The sequence below is a fragment of the Epinephelus lanceolatus genome, chromosome 18, assembly GCF_041903045.1.
Source record: "Epinephelus lanceolatus isolate andai-2023 chromosome 18, ASM4190304v1, whole genome shotgun sequence".
Taxonomy (NCBI): Eukaryota; Metazoa; Chordata; class Actinopteri; order Perciformes; family Serranidae; genus Epinephelus; species Epinephelus lanceolatus.
Window position 1 is genome coordinate 13,886,222 of NC_135751.1, and position 16,103 is coordinate 13,902,324.

At 41.3% G+C, this 16,103-nt stretch overlaps 1 protein-coding gene across 1 annotated transcript; it reads right to left on the minus strand.

The window, feature by feature from the left end:
• Positions 1 to 516: 516 nt before the first annotated feature.
• On the minus strand, positions 517 to 9,425 carry gfap (glial fibrillary acidic protein). Its single transcript, XM_033645318.2, has 9 exons — positions 8,855 to 9,425; positions 6,889 to 6,949; positions 6,697 to 6,792; positions 6,428 to 6,589; positions 6,195 to 6,320; positions 3,737 to 3,957; positions 3,599 to 3,642; positions 3,045 to 3,127; positions 517 to 2,818 (listed from the first exon to the last, which is right to left on the minus strand). Exons 1-9 carry the CDS (start codon positions 9,373 to 9,375, stop codon positions 2,777 to 2,779), a joined length of 1,356 nt encoding a protein of 451 aa, XP_033501209.1. The 5' UTR covers positions 9,376 to 9,425; the 3' UTR covers positions 517 to 2,776.
• Positions 9,426 to 16,103: the final 6,678 nt, after the last annotated feature.

Below are 16,103 nucleotides of genomic sequence, written 5' to 3' on the forward strand. Positions count from 1 at the left end.
GAAATGTTCAACATGGAGCACTTCTATAATATTTTCTGTTAGTCTCTTTTTGAAGACAATTGTTGAGGTGACATTATAGGTAACAAACTAACAAACTCTTTTAATCTTCAGTTCAGGTGTTTAACAACCCGGTGCAGGTGTTTATTTGCATCTCATGATTGCCTTCAGGCAACACTATTTTTGGCTGCAATAGGCTATCACTCAGTCTGCATATACAGTAACACTCATACTAAGCTGTGATCTTACAGGAAGTGAACCCATCTGCTCAGCATGATGGGCTGGCCGATGGGCAGAACAATCAGTTCTGATGAATAGTGTCTGTCAGCTGCTGTCATTCCTCCAGTAGCCTAAAGTTAAGTGTCGGCATACATAACACTAATGTCAATGAGAAGACAGCTGATATACTGTATGTATGTGCAGTATTGAATGAGAAGCAAAGGAACATGACTACAAACACATGAACTATCATTAAAAATAAATGCTAAGCTTTTTAGAAACAAAACAAGAGGCATCAGCTCTGACAAACAAAATGTTTTATTGGTGTTAACATGATGTTATAGCATGTGGTACTGGTCAAAACTAATGTTATATTCACATCTGCAGAGGTATCTTCCAAAAAAGCAGGATTTATCTGCATCTTTGCTACAAGACTCAGGAGTCAGATTCTATCTGTGATCGACATTTTAAAAAAATAACTGTGAATACAAGAGATAGCTGCATGTTATTGGGAGAAATGGGAGAAGGGGCTGAGTGACAGGAGTGGAAGTTGCGGAGGGGAGAAGGTGGGAGGCACATGGGAACACAAATTCACAGCGTGTCCTTGGCGACGGGCACAGCGACAGCCAGCTCCGGCGTAGCACCACTCTCATTAGTGGCAGGGCCTGTCAGCACGACATCAGTCAGTGGGACTTCCAGCAAAGCAGGAGGCTTGGATTACAGTGTTTGAGCTGTGATGTCCATCCATCAAACCTTCATCCCTGCCCTCGTTTTCTTTTTACTCCTGCATCCTGTCTTTCAAAGTAGAAAAATAAGGGTTTGTAGTACTGTGGGATTTGTTGGAGGTTATCTCCGCAGCCCTCTCTGCCATCAGTTACACACTACAGAAACTGGGTGGTGAATTTGAAGGAGGGAGGCTGGTGGATTAACCGGAGGCTGGAGGACAGCTTCCAAACACCTCCTCCACACCTCTAACCTGGCTCTGTCCCTATCACCCCTGCTGGATAAGTGGGCATGTCCGGATTGACGCATCCTGGTGTCAAAAAATGTCTTACCAGTTTGTGTTCAAGAAACAGAGGACGCCAAGAGCGGAGTGTGCAATGGATGGAGGAAGCAGAAGAGCAGAAATAAAGTGATGCAAGAAAGTTGCTCTTGTATATTTTGGCTCATTAAACCTCCCCTAAAGACTGTGTGGGTTTGGACAGGCTCTTCGGATTTGTTAATTTTGTTGCACCTGTTGATGGGGTGAATTTTTGTAAACTGTGTGTATGTGACAGCACTGTAAAGGTTGCCATGGTCACTGCCCTCTGAGTGGAAAGCATACAAACATTAAGCATCTGCTGTTGGTGCAGCGGCGTGGAAAAAAAGACACACAACTAAAATGGGCTGTTATGCAAATGACTGCACAAATAGATTAAGACAGAATTCAGGCAAATGTTGTTGTTTTTTACAACAGCTGAGTGGTGCTGCAATTTCAAGATAAGTGGGATGCTGACGCCAAAACTCATACATCAAACATCACACCTTTGATTAATTTGGACTCTGCAGAGATTTCATCTTGATTGCCTGTCAGCTGTCTCTATATTTCTGATGTCCTCAGGATTTTTATTTATTGAGAAATCTTGCTTGACTGGTGTGCCTTTGGGCTTGGTGTGGTGCACTTCCTTGACGTTAGTAAACGTACATGTCTGCAAACTCAATTCCTGATTTTAATGTCTATACATCACTAACTGCCCAGCATGCCATCGATAAATTTGCTGTTTTATCTCCTAATTTTGTAGTTTTACGTGAGCAATTGGAGGTTGTTTGCCCACATACTAGATTGGGTTTAATGATTTCCACTAAACCCCAATCTGAGCACACATCAGCCAGAAGTGAGACAGGAATGCACTAATTGAAAACACCTGTACAAGAGGCAACACACAAACAGAGGTGGCTGTTGCAACAAAGGAACAAAATGCAAAATAGCACCTGACAAGGGTTAAAAAACAGCCCATATTCACCTGTCGTTCCACCAAAAACTGCTCTAACATACACACACCTCTCATTTCCCGCCTAAATCCAGTTCTGATGTCTGCAAAACCTGCAACTCTCTCTCGTACTTCCCTTGCAACATTTCACATTTCACATACGCATAACCAAGCATCAAGCTCCACCATGCTACATATTAGCTGAACACAATCGCTACGTTTCAAGGCCTTGTCTATGGCAGCTAATCTGAAACTACAAATCTGTTCTGAGTTAAAATTAAACAGGTTACCAGTGACTTCCAGTTGTTTTAACTGGGACAGGCTACGGACCATTTAAGATAAGTTACCTACATCCTACTCACAGCTGTACAAAAGCTCAACTTAGATGTTTATGGGAGAAACTCTAATGAGGGAGTCTAGGAGTATTTAATGGGTATGTTATTGTCGCAGGGCAGTGAGCAAATTAGCCGGCACGTGATGAAAAGAGAGAAAGTAAGATGATGACTCTGGTGGAACAGTGTTGGGGGTTTGGTAAACACAGTAAAATTGTAACTGTTGAAAATCTTCAGATGGCAACTGAAGACTTAACTTCAAGGAAGATCTTTGTGTTCAGTTGTTGATTCCTTAATGATCTGAAAAAATAAGACACCAGAGTTAAATATAGAAACAAATAACAAATCCCTTGTGACTTTTTGCTGCATTATGGCACCAGGTGTGCTGAGCGTCAGTGAGCGAGTGTGAAATCCTGCAGAAGGGTTCAACAATGCCCTCCAGAGGTAATGGGTGAGAGGTGCAATGTGCTAATTGACCCTCTCAGTGTGAGGGAGTTGAACTGTGTTGTTTTGTAAAAGCACGTACCTCCCCGTCTCTGGTCTCCACAGTTCGGACCAGGATGCTCCTCTTCACATGGGCCTCTGGGGTTTTAGTGTCCAGGTTAGTTTCTAGAAAAGGAGTAGAGGGAGAAAGCAGGAAACAGTCAATACAGTCCAAGAAATGCAAGTTTATTACTCTCTGTTCCAAACTGTGACATTCAGGGAACAAAAATCCCATAGGATGCTTAGGGTTATATTCTTACCACCACCCAAGAGAGATAGCCATGTTTATGTTTTGTTTTTCAAGCAGTCTTCTTTAGTTAGACAACAGTAGATGATATGACAGTACAAGTTGGGGAAGAGAGATGGGGAATGACATGCATCAATGGCCACCAGCACACCCTGGACTCCAAATGTCCTATGAATATTCATGGTGCCTAAAGCATGATTACTAATGATTTTGGTGACCCCGCCATCAGGACAAAATTTCTAGTTGTTATCAAGAAATATTCAAATCTTAACATGAGCACTGTCCAAAAAGCAAAAAAATCCAAATCAATAGAAGGAAGAGAATACAGTGAGGTCACCTTTAATACTGACCTCTAAACTGCAGGTTGGAAAAGCTCTGAACTGGAATGGTGATCCTGAAGGAACAGAGGAGGAAGAATATTCACTATCAATAATGTTCACATTTTTTGCTTGTGTCAATCCCAACTGGTCTGTCGAGCTTTGGCTCACCTGCTCTCCTCTCCCTCAAGCAGCTTCCTGTAGGTGGCAATCTCGATATCCAGGGCCAGCTTGACATTGAGAAGGTCCTGGTACTCCTGCAGGTGTCTCGCCATCTCCTCCTTCAGTCCATGGATGTCCTCTTCCAGATGGCTCACCGTATCCTGGTAACCAGAGGTCTCCATGGCAAAGCGGTCCTCCATGTCCCGGAGCTGGCGTTCCAGAGACTCGTTCTCAATGAGAAGAGACAAGACAAAGTGATGAACACCAACATCTAATGTAGCAGACTGTGGGCTACAATTTAATATTCTACTGAAATCCAGTTCAACTGAGTTTTACTGTTACATCTACTTCTACTACTACTGACATTACCACGTCTAGTACCATAAATCTACTCCTGTACTACCACTCTCCCAGTGCTACTATTTTTGAAGTTACTGCCACTCCTGCCACTACTTTTATTTTTATTATTATAAACCAGTACCATTACAGCTTTTCCACTAAAAGTACAGTGCAAAAAAATCACATTATATCAATAAATTCAATTTTAAAAAGTGTAATATTTGGGATTGTGCATGCTTTTACCTGGTCATACATAGTGTGTTTGAACGCGTGTATGTCTGTGTATGTGTGTGTACAAATAATCTATGTCTGACTCTTCCTCAATAATTCAACAAAATATTTCTTGCCTCACTGAGTGCATTGAGTTTGCTGAAGGATGGAAAATGGTTAATACTGAGAAGAGTGTCCCCCAGTAGGACATAGTTTAGGCTTTTAAACTCTCATTATGACATAATTAAGACTCTCATAAATAAAAACACCATCCTTATGAACAACAGACACAAGATACTTTTATAAATTTGATCACTATTCTCCCTTATTCCCATAAAAAGTGTTTGCTGTTTGCATTTCCTCCCTTTTTGAAAAGACAGTGTTTTGTTGGTCACACTGCCATGTATGTTTCATCACCAGAGAGCCCAGGATGTGCTTTTCACAGCACATTAGGGCTCTAACAGACTGCATGTAGGCTGGTGCTTGGAATAACAGCCTCCGTGTCATGTCCCCTACAGAGGACAAATATGAATTGCCATGTCTCAGGAGGATAATTTTGCTATTTTTGGCTCCCAAGTATTAAGTGATAGGGTTTAAGGCAGTTTCAGGGTGTTAACATCCATCTTGAGTCCCTCAATAGGCCTATTTGGAAAGTGCAGCTGCATAATGATCCTAACAGACAGACAAGACAATTTTAATATTTAATAACAATGCGTCATTATCTTACTCTCTATGAAGATTTTAATGTTGTAAATGGTTAGCAACATTAACTAATGCAATGATGTCATGCAGGACAAAAAATAGCATTAGGCTAACAATATATATATTACACATATTAACATGTCTAGCACACCTGTGCAGTTTAGTGAAAACAAACTTAGCTTCACTATCATTTTTGCAAGTTCTGTTTAAACTAGTGAAATTATTATATATGTATTCATTCAATACTTTTATACTTAACTTAAGAGATACAAATGCATGATTGTCAAAAGAACGTATGATTTATCAAGATAGTCTGACTTCAGGTCCAAAGCTGTGGAAGGCCACTTCTGCCAATGTGAGGAGAAAAAAAAGGTCCTGTAAGTCACTGTAATGAACACTCTCTTGAAATAATGACTTTGTATCTCAAAGAAATGACTTAGTTTCACAAAATAATAAGAATGTCTCTCATTATTATGACTTTATTTTGACTTTATTATGACTGACAGGATCTTTTTTTTCATCACACTGGCAAAAATGCGCTTGGCCATACAACTCAAAGCCTCCTTTGGCTAAACTTTTTTTTTATATATATATATATTTTTGTTCAATCACATTTCACTTGTTGAGGAACCACTGAAGACAAAATGTACCTGAAACAAGCAAGAATTGAAGCTGGCTACAGTACAAGCTTGGCACACATCTCGATGAATTTTCTTATAGTGTCTTTGGGTCACAGACTTCTGGCAAACCATTTGCAAACAGATATTAAAAATTATTTTTGTGCTGGTTTATTATTTTTCCTCAAATGCTGCTCAACAAATATGACCCCATTTGGCCTGATGGGGGCACTATAATTGAATGTCAGCTTTAAAAATTCGCAACTCCTACACTGTAAGTCTGATTTACACAAAACTTGGTACAGACATCCATAAATGTCATTTTGAAGTTTTTGAAAATAAACATCTTTGACATGCCCTCCTGAACTGTAGGTCAAGAGTGGTACCAAATTTTCCGTGGGTCATTATTGAACCAAACTTATAAAAGGCTATGTGAAGCTTTTTGATATTTTATTTAGTTTTCAAGATACTGACCAATAAAATTTAGAATTGCCTGGTTTTACCAAAAGAAGCTGCATTGTGTCCATCTTATCAGAGATAAATTACACTAACCAATATGTTCACAACACACAGTGTTTTCTATGGCTTAGTGGACTTACTGTACCACGGAGAGCCTCAAGATCACAGGTCACCGCTTGGATCTGACGCCGGTATTCATTGGCCTCTTGTTTGGCTTGACGCAGGGCTTCTGTGTTTCGATTGGCTGCATCTGTCAGGTCAGCAAACTGTGCACAGAGGTAAACAATCCAACAGCCTGTAAGCATCTCCTCACAAGGACATTTTAGTCTACTTCCCAGTACCATACACTTTATAAAAGGCATATCTTTCTCACCTTGGATCGGTACCAGTCCTCTGTCTCCTGCATATTTGAGGAGGCCATGGTTTCATACTGGACCCTGATGTCCCTCAGAGCAGCAGTCAGGTCTGGTTTAGATACATCCAGGTCAACATGCACTTGCTGGGCCATGATCTGCTCCTGTAACTCACGCAGCTCCTGAGAGCGGGAGAGGTAGTGGGAGAAGTGAAGTTCAAATGAAGTGGTCAAATGGATTAAAGGTTCAGGTGGTGATAGTTAAAGTTGATCTTTCATTTCATTTTTACCTCCTCGTGAGTCTTCTTCAGGAAATTTATCTCATCCTGCAGAGCTTCGATCTTCCTCTCTAATTGGACACGATTTAGAGCCGCCTCATCCACATCCTATGCAAAGAATAAGGCACATATGGGAATGAGGCCAGACAGTCACTCAGACAGTCAGCTTAAGTCATGAATTCAGAGAAATATCAGCAGAATTACCTGTCTGTAGGCATTCAAATTGTTCTCTGCATCCTGTCGGAGGCCAAGCTCATCCTGCAACCTGAGTAAGTTAAAAAAAAAAAAGAATAAAAGTGTGAAGTAAAATTGCTTCACACAGCAGGTGATCATAAGGAAAATTACACATAACTACAGCTTATTTCCCTGCTGTCTATCAAAGAAAAAATATTTTAACAACACTACAACTTTTGTAGATTTATATTAGTATTAACAGCAAAAGTTAGCATGTCTTTTTTATGATTGTTGAATACATTTGTTCTATATCATAACATACATTTTAGTAAAATGTGTTTTTGGAGATTTGTTTTAACAACAAAAATCCCTAAAACAATCCCAGCAATTTTCCATTTTGCTCTTATGCCTGCTGATAATAATTTTTCATCTGGTTGCTTCATGGCGCAGCATCAGTTAGAAAAAAACAAGCATTAGGTTTTCTGTGATTCAAATAAGACCTTCCTGTTGATATGAGTCAAACTATGGGGGACCGAAAATCTATTTCAAGCACTTTGATCACATTTTCACTGTGAGCTTCAGGGCTGCTCCTTGTGCTTCAGGAGACGACCGGGGCTCAGCTGAAAGGGCAGCTTATGCATCATTACACATTCGCTCCAATCTAACAGCCAGAGGCCTTTCCCACGGGATGGAGCTCACACACACACATACACAAAGGATGCATGTGTGTATTGCACAGCCTCACACGCAGACACACACCACCCTGCAATCCATCTGAGGCATGGAGACATAAACGCCCAGACTTGAGGTAACATCTGCATAGCTTCACGCAGAGTTTGCTGAATGGAGTGGTTCGAGAAAAGCAGCAGAATCACAAAAGTGACCTTTGACCCTCTCAGTCGCGGCCATCACTCTTCACTCTGCGTTCTTTCAGGGGACCAGGAGCTGCGTGGTAATCAGACAGAGGAGTCTGAAGGAGACTTTTCCACCCTCTGGGACATTTAATCACTTGTTCTTCTCACTAAATTACATTATAGATTCATGCCACGCGTGCACCTTAAATAAAATCAAAATTTGAATATACAACTGCAGTGAATCAGTGTTTTGGGGTAACAGGGAACAAGAGAACATCTGCCCGCCTGCCTGCTTCCTTTGTGGAAGGCTGCCATTGTGTTTGCCTCATTCCTCCGCTCTCACTCAATGGCGATGAGGGGTTCAGTCAGGATCAAGTTTGTAAAGAGGGATCCAGGAGTAAAGCTCGGGCAAAGCACAGCGGTCAGCATTCCAACGAATCGGAGACAAACTAATCTGCATATAAATGCATCCGTAATTAAAAAAAGAAAAAAAAAAACAGCTATGCAACCAACCATGTCTCATTTTGTTTAGAGAGAGACCTCAAATCTAAATTTCTTTGTCTTTTCCTGGTATTTTAAAAACATTCACAAAAAACCAAGCTGACCAAAAGTTGTTTGTCTCTTGATAGTGACAAATACATGTGAAAAGATGCATAGAAAAGGTAGCTAAACACAAAAACACAAAATTAAACTGATATAAACTTAAATAAATGTAGTAAATAAAACCCCAGATATACAGAAGAAAGGAGAAAGCAGATACTTCTCCCCATCACCTGTTAGATGTGTTTTTATTGGTTAATCTAAATTTTAAACTTAAGCACCCCCATGAAGGCATCTTTCAAAATGTTTTTATTAACTTAAAATGTCTATTTTTGATGTTCACAAAACTGCTTATTTACATGTTTGCATTTAAGTTGTTTTTATGTCTTCTGATGACTTATTTTCACAAGTGCCAAATTTAACATAAATTTTATCATTTTTATCATCAGAAAGTACAACCAAGAGAAATAGGCTGCAAAACTCAGTCCCGTTGTGCCTGTGATTTGAGCAATCTTTTAGGCAAATAACAGGGTGGTGCTGCTGTGCATCACACAAACATGATCCTCCACCCACAATAGTCCCACCCTGCTTCTTCCTCCTACCTCTGCTTCAGCATGGCCAGATCCGCAGCCAGGTTGTCCTTCTCTATCTCCAGCCGAGCTTTGCCAGCAGTGAGACCATCCACCTGCCTGCGCAACTCCCTCAGCTCCTCTTGGTAGATGTCTCCCAGTCGGCTGGGCTCCTTCACCTTCAGCTGGTTCAGCTCCGCCACCAGCACCTTGTTCTGCTGCTCCAACAGGCGCACTTTCTCTATGTAGCTGGCAAAACGGTCATTCAGGCCCATCATCTCCACCTTCTCATTGGTGCGTGTCTCCTTGTACTGGGCCTTCATCAGAGAGTCAGCTGAGAAGTCCAGCCGGTCCACGGGGCTCCCCAGGAGCAGGGCAGCATTGGTGGAGCCTAAGGAGATCCGGGATATGGGGCTGGAGTGGGTGAGGTTGCGAGGGGTGCCATGCCAGGAGAAACGGCCAGAAGACAGGCTCCCAATTCTGACTCCTGTGCCGCTCGAGCCCTGAGGCCCAAAACGCTTCCTGTATGAGGACTGGATTCTCTGACTCTCCATGTTGGGGAATGGAGCTCACTCAGGGCACAAACAGAGCTTTTATAGAGGCAGGCGAACCCCCAAAGTCCAAAGCAGAGAGGCCACAGGGTGCGGCAGAGAGAGGGGAGGGTGGCAGGCAGTGAATGGGACAAAAAGAGAGAGCGAAGGGGTGGTTTACATGACACTCAAAGAGCTGTGTGCCAGGGATTGTCTGTGCTCGTCCACTCAACTACAAATGTCTCTTGGCTTTTTCTCTCTCTCTCTTTCCCCCCCTCTCCTCCCTTGTCCCCCCTGCCTCTGACTCACTCTCTCTCTCACTCTTACTTTCACCCCCTTTTTGTCTTTCTCTCTTTCTTTCTGTTCCAGCTGAATGAAAAGGAATTTGTGTGACAGGGTCTGGCCACCAATTCAACCTGACCACACATATGCTCTCACAAAAACAGAAAACAGAAAGTTTGATCGAACAAAGGGATGGAGCTGCTGGGAAGAGATCGTCACTCTCTAATCGGAGAAAGCCACAGCAGATTAACAGATGAAGCAGATAAATTAGACACAGAGAAAGTGAAATATTAATTGTTTCGTACATACAGTATAAGCCTGCAGGATTTGGTAGAATCACACTTTGAGTCTCACTGAGGAGACAAACAGCTTGTAGGACAGAACCTCAGAGCTGTTTTCTCGCCTTTTTGGATCACAGTTTATAGCACAGTTACATAACAAGGACATACAAGGCCTACGATTACTCACTAAACACCTGCTTACTCGAATGTGAGCAATTGATTAATTTTGGATTAAATTAACAATTTTCAGTATGGTTTTTGATTTAAAAAAAATGCATTAAACAGGCATTTTCAAGGAATTATGACATGTTAGATTAATACTGACTTAATGAGACTCCTTAAAATGTAAAAGCAAAATAAAAATCCTCCATTTGTTAAAGCGATAACCACCCCCCACTTAATTCCCATTTAAAATAAACTATTTACTGTACTTGTTGTATTATTTGATCAGGTGTTTCACACTAATACTTTTCATGCACCTTGAGTGATAGTAATCCTTTCATTATAAAATAAAACTCATGGCTGTTGAAATTAAACAAAACGTAATCTGAAATGCAACTGATCACAGCTACAAAAACTTCACAGAAGATAAATGTGTGGCTTCTCAATACACAGGTTTAAAAACAATGCCTCATTAATTAATTTGTATGTCTTAAAAACTATACCTAAAATAGAACTCTCCTACTATGGATATTAATGTTACTCACCTACTCTCCTTGACCACAGTATTAAATTAAATGACATATTGTATTTTGTGTTTTGTTGTGCTATGAAACAGACTGTATTATCTGAACAATTTATATACACTTTTGTGCCACGAGGCAATGTTTAGAATATCATTAGAATGGGATTATCATCATTTGTTTTACTTGAGACAAAATACACTTTTTTCACTCTCAAAAATGTGTGCTGTGTATGAAATGCACTTTACATATCTTTAAAGAGTCATTCATTCAAATTCAATTCCTGTTTACCTAATTTTATGGCATAAAATATATTTGGTTATATGACAAGTGATATGACTTTATCAAACTAGTTTCAAAGTGCGTTTGCACATAATGCATTCTGCAACTTAATTTCATGGCACACAAATAACTCTGCATCCAAAACTAAGCATGTGTACCTTGGCATTAAGTAGCATAGTGTATGCCAATGACCCAATTGCCAGAACAAATGTTGGCATTATAAGCTACGTTTTTGCAAATCACAGATATGTATCATTTATAGGTTTCATATGAGGTGGATATGTTAAAGGCGTGGTTATGTTTAGGCACAAAAAACACTTGGTAAGGGTTTGGAATAAATCATGTTTTGGCTTGAAATACTTGGTTTTGTTGCTACAACCACTGCTGGAAATGCTCCAAAAAAACAGCCAGTTTTGTTGTTTGTTGGTGTCAAACTGTGCTCTGCAGTGGTCTGCTGCTTGGCTTCTGTCTGGCCTAGACTTTCTACTTTCCACTCCATCTCACAATGACAAAGTCAGCTCCTACATGCAATCTGACCTATGTCAGTGTAGAAATGTTGATATAGTATGTATGAAACATTTCTTATCCGTTGTTTGCATGAACATACTGAGCCAACTTTTCTTCTAGCAACTAGGCTGACACCAAAGTGTGAGCAAAAAAGCACCACAGCCAATAACCAGCAACACATGGATGATTCTGATGTGTCCATGCTCTTTGTATATACATGTATATTTTTTAATGACATTACATATTGTTTCTCGTACACATTGCACATTTGGTTGGCCCTCATGCTGCAGGAGCAAATGCACACTTTCATTATAGCAGAGGTAGACTGTATCTGAGGCTCCTGTGAGTCTGTAGGACTCTGGGGTGCTCACTATGTTCAGGTTATTAGACGTCCTGCCAGCTCCAAGACAGATAGATGGTAAAGCCAAGGAGAAGTGGGATATAAGGAGGGAGGGAGGGAGGGAGGGGAGGAGTGGTGACTGCAGACCTAATCTGAACTCCACGAGGACTAACAGAGGCTGCGTTACAAAACCATTTTCATCCATTACCTTGACAACCGCGGGGCTGGCGACGTCAGGGCACTTCAGCTGGTCTTTTTCTGACTTCTTACTAATGAGAACAGGATAAGTGGAGATGAGATTGTGACTGACTGCCTGCTGCCCTTTTCCAAGCGTATGTCCCTGAAGACAAAAGAATGAAACACAAAAACACTGTCAGTTATGTTCTTACAAACATGTTTTATCTCATATACAACAGATTTACCAGCCTTTTTACTACAAATACTTTATGGTGTGACTTAAGTATTAAAAGGTTGTTAGACAAGTGAACAACATAGCTAAAGTATCTCTAAATAATGCTGACATTTAATAATAAATGCTGAGTGTAAAAGGAAATACAGAGCTTTATTTTTTTCCTATACCACCAATCAGTTGATGAAATAAATTAATTCATTTGACTCTTCTTTCTTCAACACCTTCATTTTCCTATTTTATGTCAGGCTCCATATAGGCTACTAAACATCACAAGAGTTCTCAAAAATGAAGAGAAACCAATGGCTGCCTGGCTGTGGGAAACAGCAGGAAAAAAAACTGTACAGCATGCATCTGAAAATTTTCCAGCTTAAATTAAAGTTGAATTCAAACATTATTTGTCCTTAAGAAGATAAAACAGTGGTATAGTAATTCAACTGTGGTGCTGCTACAGGTAGTAAAACCAGAACAGCAGTGGGACATAAAGGACTTCCTTGTTACTGGGTCATAAAATCACAGGGAGTGGAAACCAGTGGTACTGGGAGACAGTGAATAAAGCACCGTATAACTCTACTATCTGGCCTTCGAGTGTTGTTGCTGGTCAGGAAGAAAAACAACAACACAGTGTCTTGAATTCCAATTGGTCTCTTGTTAATGGAGGTTAAACAAGATGGCACACCGTAAGTCTGGCAGAGATTTGTTGATTTAAAAGGTTCCATCGCTAAGGATTGATGCTGGGGTTGCATCATTAACGTGACACTAATTGTTTCGGCTCTCTGGATTTTTTAGAAAACCACGGCCGTTGCCTCAGATCTGGTCACTGAGGTAATATGTCCTGAAGATTAAACCTCCACAGACATAGAAGAAAGGGGTGGTGCAGACGGTCCCTCTCCTCCCTCCCTGCTGCTGGAGTCACTGGAGGGCCAAGTCAAACAGCTGATTCATGTGTCCGACATGGGGAGACCATTTCATTTGCAGGACTTACAAGGAGAAAGGGGTGCAGGGTAGAATCTTAATGCTGCTGGACTCATTCTGATCTCAGGCCAAGGCAACATGGCTGCCAGCTAAGTTTGACTGCGTAATACTCAACGCTTGCTTTGTGCGCTGGCATTTTACGCCCAGAATCCCCCAGTGTGAACCTCTCTGCCGCCATCCCTCAACTTCACTGATGGCCACATACCAAATTGAATCCTGATTAACGAGCTGGAAATACGACTGTCTCAGCCCCACCTTCATCGCTACATCAAGGCCCTGTTCCCCAGACAGGGTGTAAATTACAGGAGGAGTAGGCCTTGATTCACAGAAACGTAGACTTCTTACCATGAAGTCCTGTACTAAATAAACAAGATTATTTTCCACCACCTGTGTTAATGTTAGTTTTCATCAGTGAGGCCTGAGGGAGCTCAATAAACTGCAACAGATCACAAAAAGCACATCATTAAGTAAATACAGCCAAAACGATGGAAGCAGATTAAAGAACACCCTCATAAATAAAAAACAACTTGATGCCAAAAAACCTTTAACTGATCAGCATTTGGAGAGAAAGTGTTACAGGCTTTCCTCTGTGAGAAACAGATGCAAGGCTGGGATCCTGCAGTGAAATTATCCCCATCTATCCACCATCTTTAAGGCTTCATCTGGATTAACTCCAGGATACTGGGTCAGGTGGGTGAGTCACAACTTTACCAAGTCTAGGATTACTCCGAATCTTGTATAGGAAAGCTTTTTAAATCTAATCTGGTTTGATTTAAGTCCTAATCAGTTCATTCCCTGTGTTGGAAACAGATCTTGATTGTGTGTAGCTACTCTTCATGTAAAGCTCTACTTTTTCCACGAAAGTATTCCTTTTATTCCTGGACATCCTTGTGTCAAGAGATGGAAGACATACAGTACAGGCCAAAAGTTTGGACACACCTTCTCATTCAATGCGTTTTCTTTATTTTCATGACTATTTACATTGTAGATTCTCACTGAAGGCATCAAAACTATGAATGAACACATGTGGAGTTATGTACTTAACAAAAAAAGGTGAAATAACTGAAAACATGTTTTATATTCTAGTTTCTTCAAAATAGCCACCCTTTGCTCTGATTACTGCTTTGCACACTCTTGGCATTCTCTCCATGAGCTTCAAGAGGTAGTCACCTGAAATGGTTTCCACTTCACAGGTGTGCCTTATCAGGGTTAATTAGTGGAATTTCTTGCTTTATCAATGGGGTTGGGACCATCAGTTGTGTTGTGCAGAAGTCAGGTTAATACATAGCCGACAGCCCTATTGGACAACTGTTAAAATTCATATTATGGCAAGAACCAATCAGCTAACTAAAGAAAAACGAGTGGCCATCATTACTTTAAGAAATGAAGGTCAGTCAGTCTGGAAAATTGCAAAAACTTTAAATGTGTCCCCAAGTGGAGTCGCAAAAACCATCAAGCACTACAACGAAACTGGCACACATGAGGACCGACCCAGGAAAGGAAGACCAAGAGTCACCTCTGCTTCTGAGGATAAGTTCATCCGAGTCACCAGCCTCAGAAATCGCAAGTTAACAGCAGCTCAGATCAGAGACCAGATGAATGCCACACAGAGTTCTAGCAGCAGACCCATCTCTAGAACAACTGTTAAGAGGAGACTGCGCCAATCAGGCCTTCATGGTCAAATAGCTGCTAGGAAACCACTGCTAAGGAGAGGCAACAAGCAGAAGAGATTTGTTTGGGCCAAGAAACACAAGGAATGGACATTAGACCAGTGGAAATCTGTGCTTTGGTCTGATGAGTCCAAATTTGAGATCTTTGGTTCCAACCGCTGTGTCTTTGTGAGACGCAGAAAAGGTGAACGGATGGATTCCACATGCCTGGTTCCCACTGTGAAGCATGGAGGAGGAGGTGTGATGGTGTGGGGGTGTTTTGCTGGTGACACTGTTGGGGATTTATTCAAAATTGAAGGCACACTGAACCAGCATGGCTACCACAGCATCCTGCAGCGACATGCCATCCCATCCGGTTTGCGTTTAGTTGGACTATCGTTTATTTTTCAACAGGACAATGACCCCAAACACACCTCCAGGCCGTGTAAGGGCTATTTGACCAAGAAGGAGAGTGATGGAGTGCTGTGGCAGATGACCTGGCCTCCACAGTCACTGGACCTGAACCCAATCGAGATGGTTTGGGGTGAGCTGGACCGCAGAGTGAAGGCAAAGGGGCCAACAAGTGCTAAACACCTCTGGGAACTCCTTCAAGACTGTTGGAAAACCATTTCAGGTGACTACCTCTTGAAGCTCATGGAGAGAATGCCAAGAGTGTGCAAAGCAGTAATCAGAGCAAAGGGTGGCTATTTTGAAGAAACTAGAATATAAAACATGTTTTCAGTTATTTCACCTTTTTTTGTTAAGTACATAACTCCACATGTGTTCATTCATAGTTTTGATGCCTTCAGTGAGAATCTACAATGTAAATAGTCATGAAAATAAAGAAAACGCATTGAATGAGAAGGTGTGTCCAAACTTTTGGCCTGTACTGTATTCAGATCCTTAACTTAATTAAATGTAGAGAAACTGAATAATAAATAGAGTTAGCTGGTGATTAATTTAGTAGTTGACAACTAACCATTTGACAACTTAATGAACCTACCTTATCTGTGCACTACGCTGTTTCATTGATAAAACAAACCTGTGGCTCATGTGTGCTGCTGACCCTCAGGTACATTTCTGAACCCTGAGACATAACAGCCAAAAAAACAACACAGCCAAATGCTTGGGTGATACTGAACCAGGATGGCCTCATGGGAATGAGCTGTGATAAAAATCAGGGGGGCTTAACTGGGAGAGATAAGCGGGCCGTATGACTCGGCACCACTGGGTCCAAACAGAGCGCAGCCACAAAGAGGGCCAGCGGAGAGCCAGTTCAGGCCTCCAGTCTGCCTGTCAGCAGGAATGCTGGGGGCCCAAATATACCATACAGACAGAGCTGCA

Bases quoted from the DNA above. Each gene is read 5' to 3' on its own strand.
- gfap (XM_033645318.2), bottom strand. From the start codon at position 9,375: ATGGAGAGTCAGAGAATCCAGTCCTCATACAGGAAGCGTTTTGGGCCT. The intron at 6,321-6,427 runs GTGAGAAAGATA...CTCTGTGCACAG, and splicing joins AGGACTGGTACCGATCCAAG to TTTGCTGACCTGACAGATGC. The intron at 3,128-3,598 runs GTCAGTATTAAA...CTCCTTTTCTAG, and splicing joins TTCCAACCTGCAGTTTAGAG to AAACTAACCTGGACACTAAA.